General features: G+C 60.3%; 1 protein-coding gene across 1 annotated transcript; it reads right to left on the minus strand.

Moving 5' to 3' along the window:
• Positions 1 to 2093: 2093 nt before the first annotated feature.
• Positions 2094 to 13205, minus strand: LOC130019019 (SHOX homeobox). Its single transcript, XM_056109644.1, has 5 exons — positions 12917 to 13205; positions 9774 to 9988; positions 5700 to 5757; positions 5501 to 5589; positions 2094 to 2341 (listed from the first exon to the last, which is right to left on the minus strand). Exons 1-5 carry the CDS (start codon positions 13203 to 13205, stop codon positions 2096 to 2098), a joined length of 897 nt encoding a protein of 298 aa, XP_055965619.1. The 3' UTR covers positions 2094 to 2095.
• Positions 13206 to 13463: the final 258 nt, after the last annotated feature.

Below are 13463 nucleotides of genomic sequence, written 5' to 3' on the forward strand. Positions count from 1 at the left end.
AACTCCAACACTTGCCAAGTGAGGCAATGCCGGGCACGGGGGAGGTACCACTTAGTCGGGGCTTCTCCATTACCTGGCGGACGTTTCCGAGCCGCCAGCCAAGGCCACAACGCCGTTAACGTCTCGGCCGAAAGGTGCCAGTGATTTGAAAACGCCTGGCTTCCTTCCGAGGGCTCTGCCCGGCGGCCGGGATCTTCTAAAATTTCAGAACGAATGAAAAAAAAAAAGAAAGAAAGAAAAGAAAGAACTTTGTTTCCCCGTCTTTTTTTTTTTTTTTTTGAAGGGGCCCTTTGATTCGGCCGGCGGTGTGGAGGATTTCCGAAGAGGCGAGTCCGAGAGGCTGCGTTCCGGCTTCCTGGAAAAAAGATTCAACCCAACCCGCTTTCCAGGGAAAAGAACTTTCCGCCGGTGCGGGTTTATTTCTGTTGTTGTTGTTGTTTCGCTTACACCCAAACCCACTCGGGCACGGACCAATGCAGGAGAAGGGTCTGGGGGCAATCGAACACCGCCAAACGGAGACTCGGAGAAGCCCACACAATTCTGCGTGTGGAACGCCAGCCCTGAGCCGAGCCTGGAATTCCAGCGCCCGGCGAATCTCACACCCGGCCCCGGCAAACACTTTGGTAAGGATGGGGGCAAACCACTCCGCCGCCCTGCGGCTGACCCTGGGTGCTACGTGGACCACATGTGATTGAGGGGTACAGGTGGGGTCCGTGGGTGGTGGACACCCTAAAGATGTCCGGAAGGGAGAAAGAGAAGATTGACAAAAGCCACATTCCCTTCCAACACGCAATCTGGGCGACCACCAAAGAAGTGTCTCTCCCCGTCCGTCCGAAAGGGGCTTGGTACACACTCTGACATCACCCCCCACCCCAGTCCTGTACCGGGACCACCCACAGCAAAGCAAACTCCATGTCCTTACAGTCCCCAGGAGCCCCCACCCCGACATACCCCAGAGTCCTGAGCCCACAGCCAGAAAGGTTCAGGAGGAACACAAAGGCCCTTCGAGGCTTACTCCCCCCAAAATTTTTATTTTTAAATCTATAATATGTACAGTATTGCACGATTCTGCATGTAAATTGCATTTCAGTCAAGTTAATGCTGCGAGTCTCTCTCTCCTCTCTCTCTCTCTTTCTCTCTCTGGGCCCCCTCCCATGCCCTCCTCCACCCCTGTCTGTCTGTCTGTCTGTCTGTCTCCCATCCCCGGGTGCAAGGAATTTCGCTTCTGCATTCGGGAAACAAAGAAAAAAAAATTTTTCTTTTAAAAAAAAAGTTCAGCTCGGGAATTGCAGATGGGGAAAAGCCATCCAGGGTCCGGTTTTCCGTGGCACCAGGAATTCCAAAGCCAGTGCCCAGGAGAGGTGAGGGCGGGCAGTGCGTTCAGGAGAAGTCGGGGTGACTCTTGGCATCCTACTCGGATACCAAGTCAGGACCCCGCCACCTCCCCACACCCACACACACACACTAGGCACCCTCACACCCCCGCCTGGCGTCTTCCTTGGCTGTTTATTGCTGAAGTCGGAGGGGCGCACAGGCAGGGCGCAGCGTGGCCAGTGAAGTTGCAAGCGGACGACAATTCACATTCTTCCCTGGAGGTCACCGGTGGGGTCAGTTCTCTGCACTGCAAGGCTGCGCGCGTCGGCGACCCACCCACCCACCAACCAACCAACCAACCAACCAACCAACGGGCATTCTGGGGACGCCGCTCCGTGCCGGTGCCCGGCTCTGCAGTGAGACAGGCTGGCAGGCCTGAGACGTGGGGAGCGAGGCCGCATGCATTGATCCGGGGAGCGGGCGCGGGGGGCGCACGGAGGCGCGCTGGGGGGACTTGGAACGCGCGCCCCAAAAAGTGCCCCAAGAGCGCGCGCGCGCACACGCCAGGTGCGTCTCCAGCAGCGCGTAATTTGGAGAGGAGGGGTGCCGCGCGCGCGCGCGGGGTCCTTCCAAGGGCCGCGCCCCGGCTGGCTCTCCGGCGTCCAGGGGAGAGGGAGGTCGGTCAGGGGGGTTCTGCTGTCGCGCTCTCGGGGGTGGGCAGCGGGCCGGGGAGGGGCGCGCGCCGCGGAGCCCACGACGGACGACGGACGGACCGACGGGGTCAGAGTCCCAGCGCCTCGGCGTGCTTGCGCGCCTTGAGCCGCAGGTCGGCGATGCTGGAGTTCTTACTGTTGCTCTTGGCCGCCGCGGCCACTACGGCGGCGGCCGACGCGGACTCGGCCAGCGAGGCGATGGGCAGCCCGAAGGGGGGCGGCGGGAACATCAGGTAGGGCGCGTGCGCCGCCAGGTGCGGGTGGAGGTGTGGGTGGGCGTGCGCCACGCCCTCCAGCTGCAGCTGGGCCTGGACCTGCCGGGGTGGGGGCGAAAGGGCAGCCCCCCGTGAGCGGGTGAGTGGCCAGAGTCCCTGCCCGGGGACCCCCAGACTCTCCCCACCTTCTGCCCCTTGGGGAGGGCCCTGGCCCAGGTGGACACTCCTTCCAGGGGCATCAGACTCCTCCCAGCTCCAGCCCTGGGCATCACTCCCCTGAGCCTCAGATGCGCCCACCGGTCACTCCTCTCCCGTTCAGGCTCTCTCTGGTGTCCACTGCAAACGCCCCTTTGCCACGCGGGGTCTGGCGCCCAACAGAGCCTGGCACGGGGAGGCAGCCGCCCTCAGCCAAAGGGGGCCTGGTCACCCTGACCCGTGTAGAGGGACCCCTCTGCACCTGGAACCCCCACGCAGGACTCTCAAGTTCCCCGATGCCCCCCCCCACGCTTGGTGTCTGTTGATGCAACCGGCGAACACATGTGCAACCACACACACACATGCACACGCAGAGAACACACATGGATCTGTGCCCATATGCGTAGTCCTGTGTGTACATGGATAGAACATGCAGACGTGTGGCTGTGGGTGCGCGTGTGTGTACGCAGGTATGTGTCACGTGTGCACGCAACCATATGCACACAGACGTGAGCAGTACACGCATGTGCACACACATGCACACGCAGAAGCACACATAGAACACACATGGATCTGTGCCCATATGTGTAGTCCTGTGTGTACACGGATAGAACACGCAGATGTGTGGCTGTGGGTGCATGTGTGTGTACGCAGGTATGTGTCACACATGCACGCGACCATATGTACACAGACGTGAGCAGTACACACGTGTGCACACACATGCACACGCAGAAGCATACATAGAACACACATGTATCTGTGCCCATACGTGTAGTCCCATGCACATATGGATAGAACATGCAGATGTGTGGCTATTGATGTGTGTGTGTACGCAGGTATGTGTCATGTGTGCATGCGACCATATGTACACAGACATGAGCAGTACACATGTGTGCACACACATTCACACGCAGAAGAACACTTAGCGCACACATGTATCTGTGCCCATATGCGTAGTCCCATGTGCACACGAGTAGAACATGCAGACATGTGACTGTACATGCGTGTGTGTATGCAGGTATGTGTCATGCGTGCACGCAACCATATGCACACAGACGTGAGCAGTACACGCACATGCACACACATGCACACGCAGAAGCACACATAGAGCACACATGGATCTGTTGCCCATATGCGTAGTCCTGTGCGCACACAGACAGAACACGCAGACGTGTAGCTGTGGATGCGTCTGTGTGTACGCAGGTATGTGTCATGTGTGCACGTGACCATATGTACACAGACATGAGCAGTGTACACACACATGCACACACAGAAGCACACATAGAGCACACATGGATCCGTGCCCATATGCGTAGTCCCGTGCGCACACTGATAGAACATGCAGACGTGTGGCTGTGGGTGCGTGTGTGTACGCAGGTATGTGTCATGCATGCACGCGACCATATGTACACAGACACAAGCAGTACACACATGTGCACACACATGCACATGCAGAAGCACACGTAGAGCACACATGGATCTGCGCCCATATGCACAGTCCCGTGCGCACACGGATAGAACACACAGACGTGTGGCTCTGGCATGTCTATGCGTACACACACCTGCATGGCACAGACCCAGATGTGGGTCATGCCTGCATGCGACCATACGTGCACAGACATGAGAAGTGCACACATGTGTACACGCATGCAGACACACACGGAGCTGTAGATATGCACATAGAAGCACACATGGACATGTGGACCAAAGCATACGCACACATAACACACGAATGTGTGCGTCCACATGCGTGCACATGCTTACACACGCATGGAACAGAACGCAGGCATACATGCCGAGCAGGCAAAGAGACACAGACACGCTTTCCTATGTAAAGACAGACACATGCAGATGCAGAACACCCATGCACAAACACACACACAACCATGGTCGCAGACACACAACCCGTCACGCACAGGCACGTGACTACATGCATGTGTGTGGGCATGTGTGTCTGAGCAGCCGTGCACACAAACACACTTCACCGGTACCTACATGATCACATGCACATACACAGGTGCACACACACACACACACAATGGTTCCAGACTCACAACCCGTCACGCACAGACACATGACTACATGCATGTGTGTGGGCATGTGTGTCTGAGTAGCCGTGCACACAAACACACTTCACCGGTACCTACATGATCACATGCACGTACACAGGTGCGCACACACACACACACGCCCAATGGTTGCAGACTCACAACCCGTCACGCCTAGACACGTGACTACGTGCATGTGTGTGTGGGCATGTGTGTCTGTGCAGCCGTGCACACAAACACACCTCACCGGTACCTACATGATCATAGACACGTTCACAGGTGCACACACACACACACACACGTGAGCACACGTGCAGCCAAGCCGTGTGATGGGGCTGGTTCCGATTCTCCCGTCCTTCTCTCTCTCTCTCTGGGTCCTGGCATGCCCAGAACCCCACACGCTGGGCATCCAGGTTCTGTTTGCCAGACACCCCCCTCCCCCGCCCCGCCACGTGGGGACCCCCACCCGGGACCCCCACCTGCCCCTGGCACCAGCCCTGGCCGTGACGTGGGCGGTCCCAGCTGCCGGCTCAGCCCTGAAGATCCCCCCACCCCGCGCCCCACAGGCTGCCTACGGGGAGGTGCCAAGACCCCCATGGCCGGGGAAAGGCACCGGGAGGGGACACGGGGACTCACTGACTCCTCTCTCCCGCCCCCAAGAAGACTGTGGGGGGAACCGGGTGGGTGGCTCAGGGTGGGTGGGATTTCCGCGCCCACCTCTGGGTTCTCAATGCCGCCTCTACTACGGGGGAGGGGGGTTTCCGCACCCCCGTCCGTCCTCCAGCGAAGCCCAGAGCCTGGCCTCCCTGCCAGTTTTATGGCGTGATTTTCATAAGGACCCCAGGGCCCCGTGAATGCCGCCTTGTAAAAAAGGAGAGGCTTTCTTCCTCCTGAGCTGGGCTGGCGGCGGGCCCAGGGCAGGCGGGCTGTTGCCTGGTGGTGGGCTTCCCTTCCCTCTGCCCGCCCGCCCACCCCACCCGCTCCGGGGGGCGGGGAGGACGGAGAAGCAGGTTACCTGTTGGAAAGGCATCCGCAAGGCCCCCATGTTCACGTACGGGGCCACTCGGCACGCGTCCAGGTGGCTGGCGGTGCCCAGAATAACTCCTGCAAAAGGAAGCGGCGTGAGCAGGAGCCTGTGTCCAGAGCGGACCCTCGCCCTCCCCCTAAAATATCACAGGAAACCCCCCCCCCCCACCACCACCATCAGGACACACCTTTGTGCATCTGATTCTCCTGCTTTCGACACTTGGCCCTTCGGTTCTGGAACCAAACCTGCAGGTTGAAGAGACAGAGACAGACGGGCGGCGGCCACTGAGCTGGCACCCCTGGGACCCCGCGAGGTGAGGCTCCTTCCTGCTAAGGACCTGGCCCAGCCCTTCCCAATGTCTGTGAGACGCGCCCCCGCCCGCCCCCGTAGGGGTTCCAGCTTATCTCCGATGTTGGCTGAGACTGCTCCCTGCAGTGCAGGAATTCAGCATCTATGCACAGAAAAACACAGAACTCCCCCCCCCCCGCCCCCCAATACGAATACGGGGAGTGAATACACACATTAATTTGGCTGGTTTTTGTTTGTTTGTTTGTTTTCCTTTTGGTTTGGGGGTGGGGTCACAGCTGATGGTGCTCGGGGGCTCCCACGCCTGGCTCTGCACTCCAGGGTGATGGAGCTCAGGGAGTTATAACGGAGTTGCCTCGGATGAAACCTGGGGTGACCATGTTCGAAGCAAACAGCTTTTCCCCTCCACTGTTTCACTGTTCTCTCTCTCTCTCTCTCTCTCTCTCTCTCTCTCTCTCTCTCTCTCCCTCCCTCCCTCCCTCTATCTCTCTCTCCCTCCCTCCCTCCCTCCCTCTATCTCTCTCTCTCTCTCCCACCCTGCAAATACCTCTGATTTATTTAGTTATTATTTATTTTGCCACGGCAGTGCTTATAAGGAAAGATGAGAAGAAGACCCCTAATTGGTCCCGCGAAAGCCCCGTCTGATCTCCATATTCAGGCGACAACTCCCTCCTCCAAAATAAATGAGTATATGAATGCAGCGCTTGGTCGAAAGTTACAACACACACACACACGCACACACACACACACACAGACGGTGCTGGATAATTGCCCATTGCTTACCAAAAATAAATAAATAAATAAATAAATAAATAACACTGTCCTCGTCTGTGCCTGGTTCCACCATCTGCGATGAGTTTGCCCAGATCAGGAGGTGGGTTTTTTTTCCCCCCAGGTTCTCTGGGGTTTACAGGATTATCTTCTCCAGGATGGCCAAGGAACTCCCCCCGCCCCCCCCCCCCAGGCCCACAGGCACTGAGGAAGAACAAAAAAAAAAAGTTCCCAGCCTTATTGAAACCTCTCCAGAAATCCCCCAGCAAAGCGCTGAGTCTTACAGCAGCAGCAGTCTTGGGAGAATCCGGGGAGTCTGAGGAAAAGAAAAAAAAAATAGAAACAAAAAGAAAAACAAAAAAAAGCAACTTTGCCAGGCCAGGTTTTCTGAATTCTTCTCTGAGACAGGGAACCAACCCCCCACAGCCCCAACTTTCAAGTGCAAAGAAAATCTTTTGGACATCCAGGCACCCCACTGAGTCAGAAGGTTCTCTGGGTGTGGGTGTGTGTCCTGGGGGGCGGGGGAAACCGTTTCTGAGCCCAGGGGCTTCTTCGGGGAGACACCGAACTCAGCTCACAGCAGTCTGAAACCTTCCGATCTCTCCCCTAAACGTGCAGATGACCCGGGTTCGATTCCCAGCATCCCATAGGGTCCCCCTGAGCACCGCCAGGAGTGATTCCTGAGTCCATGAGCCAGGAGGAACCCCTGAGCATCGCAGGGTGTGATCCCCCTGTCCCAAAAAAAAAACAGGAAAAAAGAAAGGGAGCAAGAAAACCCCACGGAAGACAAGACGAGGACGAGGACGGCGCATAAAAGTGACGAATTAGCCGGCCGCGTTCGGTGCTAATAAATCAGTCTTGGGGTGATCCCCGATCAATTCCAATTAGCCGTGAATATGGTAAGTGAAGCCTGGAACACTAGTCTCGACAGTTATTTCTTCATTAGACGCCACTTTGGCCGTTTCCTGCGGCCCTGCACGCGTGCGCGCTAATGCAATTTCCTTTTGATTTCCATTACAGACAGTGAATAATGACATTTAATTTAGCTCTGCGCCATAAACCCAAAGATATTTGTTGTAATTGAATTACGGCGGTGCTCCGAGGAGCGGCCTCATAACTTTCCATTATCACCGAGACAGCTGCGTGGCTGGCGCCCGGCTCTGCTCCGGACCCCCAGCACCCAAAACAAAAGGTTAATAAGCGGCCTCTTCTCCGGGTTCTGCAATTTATTTACAGCGAATTTCCACCGCCAGATTGAAACGCGAGCCCGGGCTCGGGGCGGGCGGGCGGACCCAAGGACCCAGGAATAAGACACAATAGCACTACAGACCTTCTCCGCGGCCCGCCAGGGGGTCAGCCTTCCCCGGGGCTTCCCCAAGGAACTCTCCATAATTGATTTTTTTTCCCCCCTCAGGACTCCTCTTCCTTGCCTCTGTCTGCCCTGCACAATTTTTTTCCCGTTCTGTGCACAGTACAAAAATCAACCAAGCTACCTCCCTCTGCATGAGCCTGGTTTATTTTCATTATGATGGACACGGTCTTGTCCACGCTGGCAGACCGTCCACGAGAACGAACAAACCGGCGTGCTCACCAAATGCCTCTCTCTCTCTCTCTCTCTCTCTCTCTCTCTCTCTCTCTCTCTCTCTCTCTCCCCCCCCAGAACAAATTCCCGGCGACCACGCACGCTGCCTTGTCCCGCCCAGGTGTGCGGGCTCCCGTCAGTAATAGACTATACTGGAAGAAAGAGTGCGGAATTTAATTACGAGTAATTTATTTTTATAGAAAACAGTGCATCACGGCCGGCGAGATATTACGGAACGCAGCCGGCCGCCGGGCGGGAGACCGGGAGATGACAGGGACGTCGATGTCCCCTTCAGCAAAAGTTTCATCTTTTCATTAATTTGTGCGCTGAAGACCCATCCGTCTTCCCGGAGAACGGGGGACTGGGGGGGGGGGAGGGAGCACCAGGACCCACAGATGGCCTTGGAGCCGGGCGGACCCCGGGTGAGGGTTGAAACACATCCTGGTGGGGGGAACTGGGGTCAGGGTGGGGTTTTCCACCAATTCAACTTAGAGGAGCTTCTAAGCCTTGCAAGCAAGCAACCAGCCTGGGGACCCAACCTGCAACAGTCTCTCCGCTTTTATGGCTAACCCTTTTCCCTGCAACTTGAAGGTGTCTGTCTGTCTGTCTGTCTGTTTGTCTGTGTGCTGGGGTGGTGGGTGCGAGGCGCCGAGGGGCCCCGGTCCCCAGGAGCAAATGGATGTTTTTACCGGCAGCCCTTTGCAAAAAGAAAAAAACAAAATCAAAGCAGCCAGCCTCTGCCCCGTTTTGCATATTCCTTGCACAAATAAAACCTCTCCAGCAAGCTCCCCTGCCTCCTCCGCCCCCGAGTTGGTAATATTAATTCTATGTATTTAAAACGGGTCCCCAGAGCCCCGGCCAGCCTGACCCCCGTCTCTCCGACTCTCCAGGGCCCTCCTGCCAACCTGTACAGAAATCCCCTCTCCGCCCTCCCGCCCCCCGCGAGACCCAGGGGACCGCCCAGCCGAGGGGGCTCAGCCCCGCGCAGCTCGGCGCTCGCTCGGGAGGGGAGGGGAGGGGACGAGGCCCCTCCGGACGGGACGGCGCTCCGCTCGCCAGCCGCCCCCTCCTCCCCCCCGACCAGCCCTCCAATAAATTAGTATATTTAATGCCAGCCCGGCTTCCCCGCGGCCCTTCTCCGCGCGCACAAGTGCCTCCCGCGGTCCCCGCGGCCCGTGGGCGCAGACGGAGATGCGGCAGATGGAGAGTCTGGCTGGCTCCGCGCGCTCCGGGCCGCCGCCCCCCACCCCGGGCTCCCCGAGGCCCCCGGCGGCTGCGCGCCCCGGCTAATCCGGGCCCGGCTCGGGACGAAGGGAGCGGGCGAGGCGCGGAGCTCAGAAAAGACGCCCCGCGCGCCGCCGCCGCCGCCGGGGAGCGAGCCCCCGCCGACCTCTCCAGCGCCTCCGGGAGTGCCCAGGCCGCTGCGGGGTGGCAGATGAGTGAGGGGACAGGGTCGCCCCCAGGCGCGCCCCCCGGTCTAGCGGGGCCGGCTGCAAAGCCCGCGCGCCCGCGCGCGCGCCTCGGGCCGGAGACCCCCGCTCCGTGCGCCCCGCGCGCGTGTCCCGTGCGCTGCGTGCGCCCTCCTCGCGGCCCTCCCTTTACCTGCACCCGCGCCTCCGACAGCCCCAGCCGCTGGCTGAGCTCCTCCCGCATGAAGGCGTCGGGGTAGTGTGTCTCGTCGAAGAGCCGCTCCAGCTCGTTGAGCTGCTCCAGCGTGAAGTTGGTGCGGCTGCGCCGCTGCTTCAATTTGGTCTGTCCGTCCTCGTCCTCGGACTTGACGTCGTCGCGCGGCGGTTTCTCCTTGCAGTCGTAAAGGCCTGCGGGGTCGGGGAGGAGGGCGGACCGGGGGAGGCGGTGGGGGTGGGGGGTCACAGGGCTGAGCGGCCCGAGCCCCGAACACACGCACAAACACACACAGACACACACGCGCGCATGGAGAGGCAGCCCCGCGCGCTCCCACTGGGCCCCTGCGCACCACGCGCGCGCTTTCTTGCTAGGCCGGATGCGCCTTGCGCCCGTGCAGGGTGCAAAAACTCGGGCGACCCCAGAGTGTCCTGACGCCCCGGCCTGCGCGCAGGACACGACAAACCGTGCTGGGCGCTTTGGAGTCCTCAGGGTAACCCTCGGGGGGCACTGGGCATCTTAATCAACTTGGCCCAATTATGCCCCTGGATCTGTTGACTTATGGAAGAACGGGTGCATCACCACCTCTCTCCCCGGCTCTCTCTCTCTCTCTCCCTCGCTCCTTAAATGTGAGTTTTCCGTTGTTCTGCCTTGAAGAAAGACCTCAAGCTTGGGGTTCCCCCAGGATGGGGTGTCTGCTCTGGGCAGGTGTGTGTTGTTTTTCCAGGCCTAACTGGGCTTACAAGCCCGAGAACCAACAGCAGGAAAGGACCCAGGGAAGGGTGGGTGGTCTGCCCTGTCACGCACACAGACACACACACACATAGACACACAGACACACAGAGTTGGCCCAGGGCTTGCTTCCAGTTTCCGGGACCCTGGAGGGACATTAGTCACTGGGTGGGTGTCCCAGGGCACTGGACTTGATACGGTGGTGGCCTCTATAAGCCGAACGTGGCCGGCTGTTTGATTTTCGTCCGTCTGCACCCAGGTCCATTTTCACGGGCTACCCCTCTTGTGTTCAGCGGACACAAGGACACAAGGCTCCAGGGGACTCAGCAGAGTGGGCAGGTGGGAAGTAGCCCTCAGCCCAGGTCTTGCTGCCTCCTCTTCTTCCCGTCTTAAAGTCAGCCCACAGGAGGAAAAGTGTCTCCAGGACCCACTGAAGCCGCGGGGAACTCCAACTTCCTGCAGGATCTGTGTCCCTGTGCTGCCTTCCCGTCCCGATGCCAAGGACGGGGCCAGCCTGGCCAGCCGGGCCGGGCTGGCCACCTCCTCCCCCTGGCCCGCACCCCGTGTCAAGGGCAGGCCCAGGCCCTCAAGGGCAGTCCGAGGCAAGGCACACGAGGCCCCAGGAGAAACTCAGGAACTTGCCAATAGCGACGGGCAGAGAAGAATTAAGGGCATCGTCCGGATACCCAAGGATCCTTCGTTCTCTCCGGGAATGATAAAATGCGTTTCCGAGAATTCCTGCTCCCACCTAGGTCTCTCCCTCACTGACCTTCCTCCAGATTCTCCCTTGGTTCCGCAAGCCTGGACCCTTCCTGGGCAGGACCCTTTTGCTTCCTTCCAAAGCCCTGCTCCGACCCCGAATATGCCTGCCGGGTATACTCAGCTCTCCGAGCTCCACGCCGGCCAGGGTCTCCAAGCTGGTGGGTGTCCAGCCTGCTCTAGCTACGGGGTCTGTGTGCCCCCAGGACGAGGGAATGACGACCCTCTTGGGGATTTCTCTGCACTCCGTGAAAGGTTTTCCTTGGCCCTTCCAAGCTGAAAGGCGTGTGTTTACATGGCTAACTGGCCTTCCCTGCCTGGCACAGAGGGGCTGGCATTGTGAGGGGCCCAGCCTCTAGGGAAAGACCCCCGGACCAGACCGTCCATTCGTGGAGGAAAAGAGGCAAGTTTCTGGACATTAGCTGGAGGTTTCTCCGGCTGGTACTTGGAGCTTGTGTGAGGCCGGCGCACATGTACACTGAAAAACGAAACTGCACCGTCCTTAGCCCCGAGGAGGTGGCACTGGTGGGTTCCCATGGGAAGAAAAAGAGGGGAGTGGTCCCCTGAAGTAAGCCAGGGCAAACCAGTGTCCCCCATGGGCACTAGGTCAGAGAAGGGGCTGGTGGGGTTCTTTCCCTGTGGCCTGCAGCTTTCGGGATGAGCTCGTAGGAACAGGCTGGATCCTTAGCCCGGGGACTGTCTCCACAGAACACAAAATCCAGTCAGCAAGAGGGCTCTGGGGGGGACTGTTTTTGGGGGACATTCCTCAAAAACAGGACGCCTTCAGCGCTCCCTGCGATGCTGCTTTGTCAAGAAAAGCCAGGCTCTGCAACACCTCCTGAGAAACCCCCGCTCCGTTCTGCGGGCCCCTGGTGGAGCTGATCGTGGCCCCCGTTTGTTAAGTGGGGAGACGCAGTAGGTGACCGGCGGGGTCCACCCCAACCCAGCTCGCACAGGACGCCCGGAAAGAAATCTGCCTCGACACCTCGCCTTTGGGCCGCAGAACCAGGGCCGCCTGGTCGGGAAGAGAAAAACGGGACGCGGCACCGAGGGCTGCGCTCCGGGGAGAGAAAACCCGCTCGCCGCCGCGCCGAGGAGCGCGGAGACGCGGCTTCCAACAACGGGGGTCCCGCGCCTCTCCGGATTCAAGGGCGAGGGGATGCGGAGGCCTGGGAGGCGCAGGAGGCGGGAACGCGCGGGGTCGGCCCGACCCGCACCAGGCGCTTGGCCCCATCCCGAGCCGGGCCTCGGAGCGAGGTAAGGAGACGCCGCCGGCGCGGCCCGGGTATTGCGCGCGCCGGCGCGCGGCCGAGGGGCAGCGGGAACAACCGGTCGCTTGGTCCTGGGCCGGGGTCGGGGTGGACGGCACGTTGGCGCGCCCGGGGAGAAGTTCTGGAGGTGGCGGCGCCGCGTGCCAAGGCCCCTGTCCGCCTCCAGCCTCTCCGCCACCGTTCCACGCGTAACCTCCCCGCTCGCCAAAAGTCAGGCGAGCGGGCGCCCCGGGTCCCGGCGTCCGAGCGCGCGCTGGAAAGGCCGGCGCCACGGAAGGCCCGCGGCCACGGCGCCCGGGGCCTCTCCCCGCGCGCTCGGCGGGGCGCGGAGCCGCGGGGACCGCGCGCTCGCTGACCTACCTTCGGCCACCCTCCCCGTGCCAAACTCTTTGAGCTTGTCCTTGTCGCTGTCCACGTGGTCTTTGAACAAAAGCACCGGGCAGTGGCCGCCGCCCTCGGCGAGGTCCGGCAGGTTCGGCTCCGAGATGCCCAGCTCGCGGGAGCGGGCCAGTCCGCTCTCCAAAACTTCCCGGTACGTGATCGAATCTTTCTTGGCGCCCACGCCGCCGCCGCCGCCGCCTCCTGCGCCGCCGTTCTCCTTGGCTTTCTGGTCGAAAGATTTGGAGACGAAGGCGGTGAGCTCCTCCATCGCGGCGCGGGGCGGCGGGGGGTCCGCGGGGGGCTCGGCGCGGCGCAGCCGGCCCGGGGGGCTGCGTCTCCCGCGCGCCCAGGGGAGCGGACGGTCGGGACGGCCGGGCGCGGCGCGCGCGGCAGATCCGACCCGCTGTTATTTATGGCTTTCAAATTGAGGGCTCCGTATTTATACACCGCTACCTCCTCCCCGGCAACCCAACCCAACCCCCCCCACACCCAACCACCACCTCTCCACCCACCCACCCACCCACCC

Source organism: Sorex fumeus, unplaced genomic scaffold, assembly GCF_029834395.1.
Source record: "Sorex fumeus unplaced genomic scaffold, SorFum_2.1 ptg000374l, whole genome shotgun sequence".
Classification (NCBI taxonomy): Eukaryota; Metazoa; Chordata; class Mammalia; order Eulipotyphla; family Soricidae; genus Sorex; species Sorex fumeus.